The sequence below is a fragment of the Myxocyprinus asiaticus genome, chromosome 35, assembly GCF_019703515.2.
Source record: "Myxocyprinus asiaticus isolate MX2 ecotype Aquarium Trade chromosome 35, UBuf_Myxa_2, whole genome shotgun sequence".
Classification (NCBI taxonomy): domain Eukaryota; kingdom Metazoa; phylum Chordata; class Actinopteri; order Cypriniformes; family Catostomidae; genus Myxocyprinus; species Myxocyprinus asiaticus.
In genome coordinates, this window is record NC_059378.1 from 17,780,512 (window position 1) to 17,795,394 (window position 14,883).

The 14,883-nt window shown below is 37.7% G+C and overlaps 1 protein-coding gene across 2 annotated transcripts; it reads left to right on the forward strand.

Annotated features, from left to right (window-relative positions):
* Positions 1 to 1,306: 1,306 nt before the first annotated feature.
* On the forward strand, positions 1,307 to 13,765 carry LOC127425804 (transcription factor Sp2-like). 2 transcript variants are annotated; one of them, XM_051672067.1, is made up of 8 exons: positions 1,307 to 1,347; positions 2,560 to 2,636; positions 3,499 to 4,254; positions 5,905 to 6,123; positions 6,300 to 6,579; positions 10,950 to 11,130; positions 11,281 to 11,474; positions 12,011 to 13,765. In XM_051672067.1, the coding sequence occupies exons 1-8, from the start codon at positions 1,341 to 1,343 to the stop codon at positions 12,109 to 12,111; spliced, it is 1,815 nt and encodes a 604-aa protein (XP_051528027.1). In that variant the 5' UTR covers positions 1,307 to 1,340; the 3' UTR covers positions 12,112 to 13,765. The 2 variants fall into 2 exon arrangements, with proteins under 2 accessions (XP_051528027.1, XP_051528026.1); XM_051672066.1 differs by lacking the exon at positions 1,307 to 1,347 and adding an exon at positions 1,357 to 2,286.
* The last annotated feature ends 1,118 nt before the right edge of the window (positions 13,766 to 14,883 follow it).

A 14,883-nucleotide genomic window follows, 5' to 3' on the forward strand; every position in this document is an offset into this window, starting at 1 on the left:
AACCAACAAGTCCCATGTTTTTTTTTTTGTTTGTTTTTTTACATTCATCTATTGTAATTCCTTGGTTTTCTATGAAGAATAATGGGATTCTGTGTAAATACCATAGAAATATGGTATGTACTGCACTAAGTACCATTGCATCATCTAGTACCATCATCAATGTACTGCCACATTACTTTTTTTGAACTTTTAACTGCAACATCACACACAGAATGTTTGGAGCTACTCATTTAAATTCAATTCAGATCAATTCTCTCATCATTTACTTACTTTAATGCCATCCCAGATGTGTTTGACTTTAAATCTCCACTTTCACTTTAAGAATATTGATTTGTTTCCTATTATATAGCTTATGAAGATATAGACTTAACCACTGGCCTCATATGGATTACTTTTATGCTGCCTTTATGTGATTTTTGGGGCTTCAAAGGCCTGGTCACCATTCACTTGCATTGTGAGGAACTGCAGAGCTGAAATGTTATTCTAAAAATCTTCGTTTGTGTTCAGAAGAAGAAAGAAAGTCATACACATCTGGGATGGCATAAGGGTGAGTAAATAATGAGAGAATTTTCATTTGTGGGTGAACTATCCATTTAAGCATATGACTCGGATGACCATTCTTAGGGAATAATTACAGAACAGCCATTTTCACAATATGCATAACTGCAAGGTTTCAGAGGTTTTTGAAACTTTAACCTTTTAGATTATTTTCAGTAATGACTGCATAGTCTACCAGAAAAATATACACAATGCATTGATAAAGTCAAGCTACTCTCTCTCTATATATTTCTATCACAGTATTGAAGTCACAAGACCAACATTTATGTTTTGTTTTTGACGTAGTGAGACAGATGGGCTAATTGCATTGGTGAGATTGCCATCGCCTATAAAATCGTTTTAAGACATTGCACCTGCTGCATCCTTCTCTGCTTCCTGTGGAATTAAAAAACTAACATGACAAACGCAGGTTGAACGATCGAAATGGTTATCAGTTACTTTTGATTGATATGCTTTTCCTATTTCTAACTGGGCGAGCTGCACGTCAATGAAATTCAAGCCTAAGCATAATTGGCTCAGTTCATAATTTTGACTTCCTCACAACACCCGCCTTTTCTCCTGAAACTCGACAATCTATTGGTCAATAGTATATCCTTCAACTGTCACACCAATACTACTTCATTCCATTGGCCAAAATCAACTTCTATCAAACAAATGCTTTACTCTGATTGGTAAGAATGGCACTCTCTCTTTGATTGACAACTACACGGATTGGTCAGGGCCCGCGGGAGGGGCGGTATCCGTGTGGGCTCTTCAAGGCTTCACGGAGAGTGAATGTCGTCATGAGCGGTGGGTAGGAATTATAACGTTGATGTTTATATTACTATGTCCTTTGCTTAAGAATTTCCTTTAGAGATTTAAACGAAATATATTTGATGTCCTAACATGCACATACGTGTTTTAAAAATCAAGTGTAGCACGGCGTTTTGGCTAAATGCACACTTCCGGTATCGTGGTTCTTTTCCGCAGCGAAGAGTTTATCTGGCTAGTTAGCACTTTAGCATGCTAACCCAGCAGTTTCCTTCTCCATCAGCGCATTCCGACTCTCTCTGCCCACTTATTCCTCACGCATACTCTCATACCACTCTGAATGCTCGTAGAGTGCTGTACACATGTAGAAGGCTAATTAAAGCATCCATACAAGCCCATTTTAATAATATTTTAAGGCTCTCAATTAGCATAGCTTAACCACTCGTACGCGTTTGATTTTTTTAGCGTTAGCCGCTGGGTGCAACTTGCAGCTTTAATCAAAATGTAGTTTGATTTTATACAGGCGTAAAAAAGCGAAATTTAGCCGTAAATTTAAAGGTACAAACTCTTTCAGTGGTTCCGATGTGTCCTGAGTTTCAGCATGATCATTTGCTTAGCTGGTTATGAGAGTAAAGTTGCAGAACTGTTGAATTTGATGGCAAGTTATCTGGTTTTCTCTCATGTTAACTTCAGACTTACTATGAAGCATATAAACTTAAAAGAGAGCCCAGATAATGGTTATAAGCAGTCCATTTTGCTAAATGTGGCAGCCAGTTTGCAGGCAACATAACATCTAGTGTTTATTTGGGTTGGGATCTGAGATCTTTGTATATGCGGGGTGTTTACCATAGATGTCTTCAGCATTTACTGATGGTGTAGTGCCACTACCACCGCGTACTATTGGTAGATTGAGTTTAAAACCTGTCCGTGAATGTCCCACCAGTGAATCTCTCCTCTCCAGGATTTTGATTATTAACGGTAACGCCTAGCTACACTAACATAGCTGAAAGCGAATGACGTTCATGTTTTGTTACCTTTTTGAAATTTTCAAAATGTGCATTCTGTCTTGGGTGTTTCCGGTTCTCAATGCAATCAGTGATCACAAAAGTGGTGCATGAGAATAATAAGGAAGGACACAGACTTGCAATATCTGTTCTTAAAGAATTTCTGCTGCATCACTCTTCTCTCAAATGGAAATCTCAGTTGGGTAGTGTTGTCTTAGCTTTAAATAGATACACCTTCTTCTCACAGATCAAAAGGACAGTATGGCCACCACTGTCGCAGTCAGCCCCAGTGAATATCTTCAGCCCTCCACTACCACTTCTCAAGTAAGGTCCTGTTGATCATTTTGAACTATCATACTTGTCTTTTTTAAAACTTTTAAATTGTATTAACAGCTCTATAGAATACATGATTCTGATTAATTGTGGCATTTTGTGGTCAAAATTATTTTTTGTTTAATGGCATCTAAATTGTATACAAAGCTGTGCTAGTGTCATGCCTCTTGTATCACTTAAGTCTCTTTATTCACGCATTATGTCTAAATGTACAAAATTGCAATAGAGCAGTTTAGCCCTGATGTCAAATTGTAGGCGAACCCTGAAGTCTAATTCGCCATGGGTTCCATCAGGATTTTCCTATAGGTTTTTATAATGGGAATTTTTAATTTATGAATTAAATAAGGTCTGTGGTAAACATTACTTGACGATATGTACTTTTGTTCTACAACATTAATTACACACTTTCATACCTCAAACCTGAATTTTGAAGCCACTATTGTTTTTGTTTTTTTGTTGTTTGTTTGTTTGTTTTAAAGTTTGCATTTCAATATGGCTTCAAAATTAGGGTTTGAGGTATGAAAGTGTGTAATTTATGTTGTAGAACAAAAGTACGTATCGTCAAGTAATGTTTACCACAGACCTTATTTAATTCATAAATTAAAAAATGCCATTATAAAAACCTATAGGAAAATCCTGATGGAACCCAATTCTTTTCTGGGTTTTTGGACTACAACCTGAACAGTTCTATTTTACTTAAGCTGTAAGTCAAGAGTTTGCATTGAGCATGAAAATCAGTTGTTTTGGGTTTAGTTTTCTGCACTCTTATTGTCATGAATGCATTTTTGAAATGGTCAGCAAACTATGTTAAATCAAGTTTGTTGTTGGTAATTGTGCATCCACATTCTCTCAGGATTCACAGCCCTCCCCACTGGCCCTTCTGGCAGCTACCTGCAGTAAGATCGGGCCTCCTGCTGCCCAAGCCCCAGTCAGCACACCACCGGCTCAGCCAACCACACGCCGTCTGCACCCCATCAAGCCTGCCCCTATTGCTCCAGCTCCACCCAAAAACCTTGGGTTTCTCTCAACAAAAGGGAATGTTATCCAACTGCCTGCAGGCCTTGGTTCCTCAGGGGCCAGTCCCATTGTCTTCACAATTCAGAGTCCTTCACGCCAAGCGGGCACATCCACACCCAACATCCAGTACCAGGTGATTCCTCAGTTCCAGGGATCTCAGACCATTCAGATGGTGCCTCAGGGAGGACAGATCCAGATCATCCCTGGAACCAACCAGGCCATTTTCACCTCACCTGTCACAGTTCAGTCTGCCACACCTGCCCCACCACCTTTGGCTCCAGCGCCGGTTCCCCCGCAGAAGACAGTGGCGATCAAGCCATCCTCACTAAAGCATCGACAGAATAATGCCAATGCTAATGTTGTACGACTTCCTAGTGGACTCACACTGCCTCTCAACATTACCACAGGTGATGTGGGAGGAGGTCAGGTTGTCACAGAGACTGCTGCTGCTCCAGTGAAGGGCAAGAGGGGAAGGAAGAGGCAGGTGGCTGTAGCCCCACCAACCCCTGCCCCTCAACCAGCCTCACCACCACCTGTGGCTGAGCAGGTGGAGGCGTTGCTAATAGAGACCACAGCTGATAATATTATTCAGGTATGTGCGCATTTCTGTAGTTCTGCTTTGGCTTTCTAAGAACTGCTGTGTCTGAAATTGTGTACTGTCAGAGTATGTTCTGCATTTGATGAAGAACGCACTTTTCGGCCGGTAATCAAGTACGTTCTTTAGGTATGCAGGTGAGTAGAATGAAAAGATTTTGGACATACTTCATCTGGGAACATGGGCATTGTCCTGTGACCCAAATATATTTCATAATTAGAGATAGAATGATATATCGGTTTTACCTATTAATCAATGCCGATAGTTGCTTTTTGGAACTATTACTGGCAGAAATCTATGCTGATAGTTGAAATCAAAAATAAAAACTATCACTAAGATTTTTTTTTTTTTAATCTAGATCTTTCATCATTGAAAATATTCATCCATATTTTTACCCTCACTTCAATGCATATTTATTTTTTTTGATCAGATAATCAAGTGTGAAAATTTGAAGTGAGGGCATGCAAAGGATGTGACTAGATGGAAATGCGTTATATGGAAATGTGCCCCGTCAGCAGAAACTTAATCTGGGGAAATATATATACATACATACATATATACACACACACACACACACACACACACACACACACAAATCATTCACCTTGTGAATATATAGGCTATAAAAAAGCTAAATTTGGTAAATACTTAAATATAGAGTATTGTAACTGAGGCAAGTCTCCGCCATTTCAAAATAAGAGTCCCCAGTATATTTCAGGTTTATGCACCAAATCTTTATTTTTTTGATTATTTTGGGAATGTTGGTTGCACAATAAACAGTGTTTGGTATTTTATTAATATTAATCTCTTAAATCGATTTTAAAAACTATCGGCTTTTTCCACCAACGTTTTGAATGTGACGTATCCTTAGCTCCCGTGGCATTATGGGATAGTAAAGTGTCCGGTAGATGCGAGCTTCAAAATTACTTTTTTACTACTACTCCATTGGCATACTGTTTTTGGCATACTGCATAGTAGGGAAATATGCATATTCGGATGCAGCCAAACTCAAGTTTTGTAGCTTATCAAGTTTCTTGCGTAGTGAACAGCTAGTTTCCTGGATGGTTTAAAAACACTTAAAATGTTTACAGATTGTTTTAATGAAGGCACCATAACTGCTTCAGAATAAAAGAAGTGCATTAACTGAGTAAGATACATCAAAAGGAATGCCGCTGTTGTTTACAACGTTCTGTGTTTGCATGGGGCCTATGAAAGAATCAAGAAAGGAAGGGAAAATGAAGATTGTATTTGTCCTTTTCAGTGGCATTCTTATCAAGAACCAGTTGTTCTAAAGTAGTTTCACAAGTATACTATGCAGTGAAGGTGAATCTCACCAAACCTGTAAGATCCTTATCATATTTCCCCCCAAAATCTAAAGAAAATGCTGTTATTTGCAGCTATGTTTGTTAGTATTAAAAATTTGTTGAGGAGATTTGCTTAATTGTCATGAAAGTAATGCAAAAAATACTGTGGAAAAAATCTCAGTGGTCCTTAAAAATTGGCTTTATGTCTTTATTCAAAATGTCATTGCTGTTTTTTCTTTTGAAATAAGACCTGGGCATGTTTTACATTAGATCCACCCAGGAAGTATGCAGGTACCTCTTTTTGTTGAATGTGTATGTTCCTAATAATTTCTTTTTGTCACAGGCAGGGAATAATCTCCTGATCGTGCAGAGTCCAGGGGGGAATCAGCCGGCTGTGGTGCAGCAGGTGCAGTTGGTTCAGCAGAAATCAGATCAGCAGGTCGTTCAGATCCCCCCGCAGGCTTTAAAAGTTGTACAGGCTGCCTCTGCCACACTTCCCCCTGTACCACAGAGACAGACAGTCCAGCCCAGTGTGCAGGTTACACCCTCAGAACCCACCCAGGTACTTTAAAAAATAACTTATATTTTCATACCATCAGAGAATTAAATTGTTTTTCTTTTTTTGCTTCTCTACAGTTCTCAAGTTAAAAAATGAATCAAGGAATCAAATATCTGATGTTCTCATATGTACCTGAAATTGATTTTAAAGTTAGACATGTGTAATGTATGCTCTCCCAGGTGCTGATTAAAACAGCCTCAGGTGAATGGCAGGCTGTACAGCTACAGGAGACCACAGTTACTACACCGACCACACCCACCAGCACACCAGCAGTGGTCTCTAAAAAGGCTCAAACAGGGACACGTAAAGAGAGGACTCTCCCTAAGATTGCCCCGGCTGGAGGGGGTCTGATAACACTGAATGCAGCCCAGCTAGCATCTGCTGCTCAGGCTGTTCAGACCATCAGTATTAATGGTGTGCAGGTGCAGGGTGTTCCTGTAACTATCACCAACGCGGGGGGTGAGTGAGTGTGTGCTTCACACATTTACAGTAGAAAACCTGTTTCAAGCATTGGCATTGCCATTCTGTCTTTGCATATACAGTGAAACAAAGACTCCCTATTAATCTGAAAACTAGTGTTTTATCCTAGTACAAGATTTACAGAGCCGTGGCCAAGTGAATATCGCCTTTGACATGTTAAGCTGCGGTGGTGCCTTTGACATGTTGAGCCATGGTGCTCGTGGGCGATGCGAAAATTTATCGTTTCTCTCTACAATGACTATAAAATATACTGATGAAATGTCTTAAGGGCTGTCACAATTACTCAATTTATATATATATATATCTTGACTAACACAAAATAGGTATTATTTCAAAGCTTTTAAGCTGTACTTTACAATGCATGTTTGCATTATGACCAAAACTGGACAAGTGCTTTGAAATATGCAGACAAATCAGAAGTCTTCTGTTTTGATAATTTATGAATAATTTTGGACTGTTTGTATTATTGTAATCAGAAAAACATCAAATTGATCAAATAACCATGTGCCATATGTTGTTGGAAAGCTCTCGCAGAGTAGAATACAACCAGCCCTTTTGTTTTACTCACAGACAAGAATTTAGTGCGTAATAGCTAAGTTCATGTCTTTTGACATACATGTAAACAGGTGTTGCTTATAAGCTGCGTTATCACTTGTAACTTAACGAAAAATAAACAGAGCATAAATTATCATATACCATTACTTGGAGGAGGGGATTCCTGTTAAAACGAGCCCACACAACGTAATTGGATGCATAGATCATTAGATAATCCACACGAAGCACAATGTGCACATAGCACATAATGTGCTATATGGCTAAAAACACGTTAGCTTTCCTGGATCAAATGACTTAATCGTTGTCCAGTGCCATGGTACGCTAAACCAATCGTATTAGGATTCAGATCGCTGCAACCAAAGGTGGAAGTCATCCAAATATGGGCAGAGAGGATCATTTGTTTGAATTGCAAATGGCCACCAGGAGATGGCACCAAGTCAAGACACAGACTTAATGATGGCTCAGATGACACAGATGGAACTGAATGAGATCTCGTTTAGTGCCCGACCGATATATCGGTCGGCCGATATTATCCGTATATATATATCGTATCGGCGTATGTTTACCGATATGTGCAGATATGAAAACTTTTTTCAGAACATATAATGCAGAAAACAATGCTTTAGAATTGGTGTCATAACGTAGTTTGTCCAGCAGAGCGTGCTCCGACTCCACTGTTTACAGAGCTGACTCTGAGCTGACGGTGGCTCTGCAAACAGGGCAGATTTGAGTAAGTTGCTAACTAGTTTGTGAAATACATACTGGAAAGTTAATATACAATGACCCCATCATTTTCCCTTTTCAATATAACTAATATAATGTTAACCCTGTCCCTGACTACCATGTCACTCCTGTTTATCACAACTGTTTGCTGTTAGCCAGCTATAGTTTGTCAGTGCGGTCAGTAATGTAGCAGATTGAAAGCTAAATATCAGAGCATCTTTTTGCAGCTCAACAGACAACGGTGTGGTGGGGGATTGTGTCTGTTGAGTGTTGATTTCACGCTACGTTGTTACATAGTTGGTGAGACGCAATGCTGGTCCATCTTTTACTCTCTGTGACAGCGAGCTTATAGCTAACTAGCTAACCACGTGGTTACTTTCATTGCTTTCAGCTGATTGGAAGCTAATGAGAAAACATGTATTCACAAAACTGTTTTGTTCAGGATTCACAGTTTGGTACCCCCTTCAACTGAACAATTCCAGTTGTTGCATTTATAAAATTTAATATTTAAAAGTCTGATTTTCCACCGTTGAAAGTTTAACCTGAACTTGTATAGCAGAATACGGTGTAACACCACTGCCGCTGTTTATCTCTTGACAGGTGTAAATTCTTCTTGTTTTACAACCTGACTCTAATTGATTGGCAGTATTAAAATAGTCAGCATTTGACTGATACTAAAAAGTACTGATGTTTATTTAGCTATTTATTTTATTTTTATTTATTCTGTATTTTAATGGTCAGCATTTGACATTAAACAGTACTGATGTTTATTTAGCTATTTATTTTATTTTTATTCTTCATTTTAATGGTCAGTATTTGACTGATACTAAACAGTACTGATTTTTATTTAGCTATTTATTTTAATGGTCAGCATTTGACTGATACTAAACAGTAATACTGATGTTTTTTAGCTACTTATTTTATTTGTATTTTCTCAGTGTTCATTTCTAGAATTTGTTGACAATGTATAATAATAATAATGTCAAATATTCTTTGATAAAAATATTCGTTTAAGAAAGCAGCCTTCTGAGTACCTTTGCATAGTCATATCGGTGCAAAATTGGTGAAAAATCCACATAGAAAAGGTCTGTTTTCATTCCAGCTCAAAAATTAAATATATCGGCCACCATATCGGCAATCGGTGAATTCCCCCCCCTCTAAAATCGGTATCGGTCTCAAAAATCCCATATCGGTCGGGCTCTTATCTCGTCGCTCATGCCTGTTTTGGAGAGAGAGCATACCCTTAGTGATTGTTGTATTTGCATGTGTAATTAGTTCTTATGTACAATTATTATGTTTTGTTTAAAGAGGCTTTTGGATACTTGGAGACGTTTGTGGACACTAGGATAAATTATTTTTGGAATGCTATAACTTTTGATTGTCATATCAACACAAAATTGTAGTTACAGTTGACATGATTGGGAACAAAACAAAAGTAATTTCTCGGAGGTACCTTAATTACACCCAGAGATGTATAATGTCAAATCAGACATTTGTGAATTTTTTTTTTTTTCAGAAGTTTCTTAGGTTTAGGAGAGTCTAATCATTTATCATAATCTATATAATTTTATCGTAATCTAAGTTTTCTTTAAAAGATACCAAACAATTGACCCTCTCTAGTTTATTTGTTGAGTTATAAGTCTTTAATTTTGGGCATGCCACTGAAACAGTAAATCTTTAAAAATACCTTCAGAGCTTAAAGGTTTAATCCCTTCATTTCCACGTGGGACACGCTGAATTCAGCAAAAAACACATTGAAATGCACTTTCAACCTATTTATCTAAACAATTCTTTGCAAGATAATCTTTTATGATGAAACAAAATAATGTCATGAAAAAGATGTACGTCGGACTTGATTAAAGTTACATGCCGTGACAGATGCACAAACACTTTCTGTTCAACACATCTGACTAAATCCACACAATCTAAGAAGGTTATTTTCTGCAAATTGTGGGTTTGAGTTCCATTCTGTGTAAATTAATTACAATTTGTATGTAAATGCAATCTTCCTCATGTAAATTAGTTTTTATGATGATGAAGTTGTAATTGTTTGCAATGCCCCACTTCTGGTAAATATTTGATAGTTTATGGCCATTATCACAGGTAAAACTCAACATAGGATCCCAGGGAACTTTATTTACTGAATAAAGCAGCAGGTCTGTCTGTTGTCAGTCAAAGATCAACGTGAGCTTGCCGTTAAAGCCACACGGATGCATGTCTATCTGCCCTGCAGATACAATATGAAACAGGCTTACCTGAGAGAGTAATGGCTAGTCTTTTCATGTGAAAGTTTTAATAGCGTTTACTCAAAGAACGGAATGTCCAGATGCATAAAGGCATTTTACATGAAACGTGGCAAGCAACAAGCTTTTGTGATCTGGGTAGTATGTAGCACGAGCACAACAATGCCCGCAGCTACTCCAGCTCAGCGTAAGAGAGTAAAAATATCAGTCAATTATGTGATTACTGTAAATAGCCTATTGTATTCTGTGTTGCATGTAAGTGATCACTAAAAAACAACTAAATAAAATGGCTTTTATGTCTCCAGTAAAGAGTTTAACCATGAATATTATATAACTTATCCTTAAAAGATTGTTAGGCAGACATTTGTTTTGAAAAGATAACATATTTTATTTCCATTATTGGCCTGTTTTCCCATATTTGAGTCTAAACTGAAATGGGTAGATCATATTGAATTAGTTAATGAAAAAAGATGATCTTGCAATAAAAAAGGATTAGCCAATGTCTTTTAGCTGGAATTATATAAAGTTTTTATATTACAGATCTGCTTTGGGTGTCTTTTAGATTTAGATATTGCTTGCACAACCGTTTTGTTTTTGTTATTCAATCGTACAGTGCATCAAAACTTAGGATAGCAAACACATTTTTACCAAACGTTTTTTTCACCTCGACAACATTATGCAATTTGAATTATAATTTTTTTTCCTTCAGATTACTCGAATAATCGTCCTAACAAATGTTAGATTACTCGATTACAATAATAACCGATAGTGACAGCCCTAAATGACTGAGTGTGTGTGTGTGTTAATGGGAATTGTTTTGTTTTTTAGGCCAGCAGCATCTCACAGTGCAGGCGGTTCCAGGTGGGGGTCTACAGCTGGGCAGTACCCAAACGCAGACCATGCATGTGGAGCAAACGCAGACACTCGCACTGGAATTGCAGAGTCAGCCAGGAGAGAAAAAACGACGCATGGCCTGCACCTGCCCAAACTGCAAAGATGCAGAAAAGAGGTAAGAAGTTTTAAGACCTCTCTCTCACACACACACACACACACACACACACACACACAAAATCTGTTTGAAATGTACTTTCCTAGTGAAGAGGCTAAGTATGCTTAAATAAGATCATTTAAAGTGACATGTGGTTTTTGTATGCTAAAGGCCAGGAGAGGTGGGGAAAAGAAAACACATCTGCCACATAGCAGGCTGTGAAAAAACCTTTCAAAAGACGTCCCTACTGCGGGCGCATGTCCGGCTGCACACAGGTGAGAGACCATTCGTGTGCAGCTGGGTCTTCTGCGGAAAACGATTCACACGCAGTGACGAACTGCAAAGACACGCCAGGACACACACAGGTACACATCATCCAAATATACAGTGGGACCAAGACTTCAGTCACACCTAAAAATGTTGCAATGTCATTGTATTACATACCAAAGTATCAAACCAAGTGGCATCTGCTAGCAAATGATGCTATACTTTTTCTCAGACCTAAATTCACTTTTCTAAGCCATTTTGGCAGTGTTTTTTTTAACCAGCTGGTTCCAAGGTCAATTTTTGACACTCAGAGGAACCAAAGGTGTAGTTCATTACTTTAATTTTGGACATGTTCCATTAATGTTTGACAACCAGAAAATCCAAATACTTTTTCTTAACATGTGCTTGTGCTGTCTTGTATCTATTAAAATAAATGCCGCTTTGATATTTTGTTAATGACATTTGTACATGCATTTTACATGCATAGTACATGTCCAAATCCTTTCTGTTTTAAGGTTAAGAACTTAGTTGCTCTGAATGTTCATAGGAAGTTTGGGGTAGTAGTTGGATATTTTGTTTTTTATTTTGTATGTAGGTATAATTCAAAATTGTGTGTATTTGTGTCTGTTTTCAGGAGACAAACGTTTTGAGTGCAATAAGTGTCAAAAACGTTTTATGCGGAGTGACCACCTCACAAAGCATTACAAAACGCACATCAACACAAAGACTCTGTAAACAGCTCCTTTCAGATGGTTGCAAGAACATTGGGAGGGAAACATTCTTCCCAGGGGCTTGAAAGAAGGGAGAAAATAAAGAGGTCAACCCCCTTTCATGTGTACGATGTGCCCCTGTAAAGTCACCTGTTAATACTAGCCATTTCCGGTTAGACTTTACTCTTGCTGTCTCCTTTTTTAACTTACCCTCATTGTCAGAGGAAGGCTGGCCGGCTGCACAAGTGTGGCCCTCACCTGAGAAACAAAGAACATGGAGACCATTCGTGTCTTGGTTGAGTGGAAAGGAAGTCTATCTCAGTTCGAACTACAGCATCGATGAACACTCCAGCCAAAAAAGTTCCTATCCCCTCTTATTTCCAAATTTTCACCTGTATATTTTTGGTTATTTTAGCTATCATGCCCCCTCAGTGGTTTCTGGACTTTATTGTGTAAATGTTTGTTTTCATACATACAAACCTACATTTGTACATACTTGGGCAAATTTGAATACAAACGTAACGCTGTGGACAACTCTTTAACCCATTTGAAGTAATTTCAGTTGTTGAATGACTTATGGCTGATTTAGACTTTTAAACAGAAGCCTGAAAGTTATGAAACTTGGTTTCATATAACCTTGGTTGATTATTTTTTAAATATTTGGGGTGGTTTACATTTCCATGGTTTGACAATCGTATCTAGTCTGCAGAGGAGATAAGGTAAATATAATTGGACTTGCTGCAGGTGTAAAGGTGGTAACCCTCTTTTATTAAGTTTGAAATAAGGAATAATTTATATTTAAAAAAACATGTCTGATTTTTAAAGATTGCATGCATGTCCATGCAAAAATGTAGATAAACAAGAACTCATGTTTGTGTTCTATTGTGTTCTGAATTCATGAAGCAGGAAGAAATGTCTATGGTGATAATAATCTGATCGGTTATGAATATATACATGTTTTTATTTAAACTAAAGTACAGTTAAACAAGTCTCAAACTAATGGTTAGTGAAAGTCAGTCATTCCATTTAATTTCAGCTATGTTTTTGTCCAAGCTCTCTAAAAGAGGCCTTAATAGGAAAAAAAATGTCTGTGCTCATGTATGTTTGTATAGTGTCTGAATTCGTACTGTTGTTTTTGGGCATAAAATGTAGGATAATTGTTACACATGTGTATTGGCTTGTGCTGCCAATCATGAAAGATGTAGACTGTGTACAGTGTAAACGAGAAGGAAATACATTGTATAGTTTCATTCCTATAATACGCAAGACTAATAGATTACCCTTTTTATTGACTAAAAGTTGCCTTAGTCTGTTGCACCCATATTTAAAGAGAATTGTCTTTTTCCAGGGAACTGCGTTTGTAGAACTGCTTTATTTTTTGTCTAACTTATGAAGTGGTAAGAAATGCCAATTTATGTGCACTGACCAAATTCAGGGTTTTCACTGAGTGGATAAGTTAATTATTTGGTTTATATGCCTACATTTGATTTGACAGATTTAAAGGAGTCCTTTTATCTTTCCATGATATACCCCACTTTTAAGGATCCCTGGCTTTGAAAATTGGTAGGTAAACCTGTGTTTGTATAACTTGTATTGAGGAGCTTAGACAGAGACATTGCTCTCTTTTTCTACAGTCAGACCACCTCTCCAGCTCACATAATAAAGCATAACACAATACACTCAGTGTTTCTCTCTATTTTTGATGTGAACATGATAGTTACATTTAAAGGCATAGTTCACCCATAAATAAAAAATCGGTCATAATTTTCTCATGTCATTTCAAACCTGTATATCTATTCTTTCCTTGGAACACAAAAGGAGATTTTTAGCAGAATGTCCAAGCTGCTTTTTTACCAACAATGAAATCTGATGGAGACTGAGGCTTTCACACTCCGAAAAGTACCATAAAAGTAGTTCAAACAGCAATAGCCTTGCATGAAATACAGACTGAAGTTATCATTCACCAAAAACCTTATCTTCTTTGAATGTGATCTCTTGCATCCTATTTAAACCTGATGCCTCACCAGACATGATACATAGTTTCTTCTCCTTAAAGCAGAGATGCCCAAACTAGGGCCCGCGGGCCAAGTTGGACCGCAATGACCTTTGATTTGGCCCGCCTTGACGTATATGACAAGAGTCATGTTTTTTTAATTTTTCATAATGTAATCATAAAGGAGGTGAATCAGGGAAACTTTATTTTAATATAATACAGTTTGCAGAGCCTGTAATTCGGCACAGGATTGCAGGTATTGCGCACAATTTTAATAATTCCCGCAATTTCCACGTTCATAATGCTGGAAATTCCCGCACACTTTTATACACTTTACATTGCAGCTGCGAATTAGTAAACCAATATACAAATGAACAAATCAAATCAATAAACTTGTTTTTGTATCAAACTGTAATTCCAGAATCTGCGCGAGTAAATCTGCTCTGTCTCTCGCTCCCTTTCTCCCTCAAGCAGCTGCCAGAAGTGTAAGAAAGTGCTTTGTCACGTAATTACTGAACTTAAGATGTTACAAATGTATAAACCTTTCAAAACCTGTTAATTCCACATGCAAATGGCGAGCGACGCGATAAAACTAAATCGCGTGCGCCTTTCATATCTTGGCGCTCCCTTATTATTCATAATGCAGCACATTTGCAAGAAAGGCAGAAATAGCTAAATCTCTTGTTCCATCCATGGTCGGAAATTAACGGGTGCTCTGAAAAATAAAATAAAAAAATACCCTGCAATCTGATAGTACCAAATTAATATATCCATCGCGTTCTTCATTTGTATTTTCGCTGAACA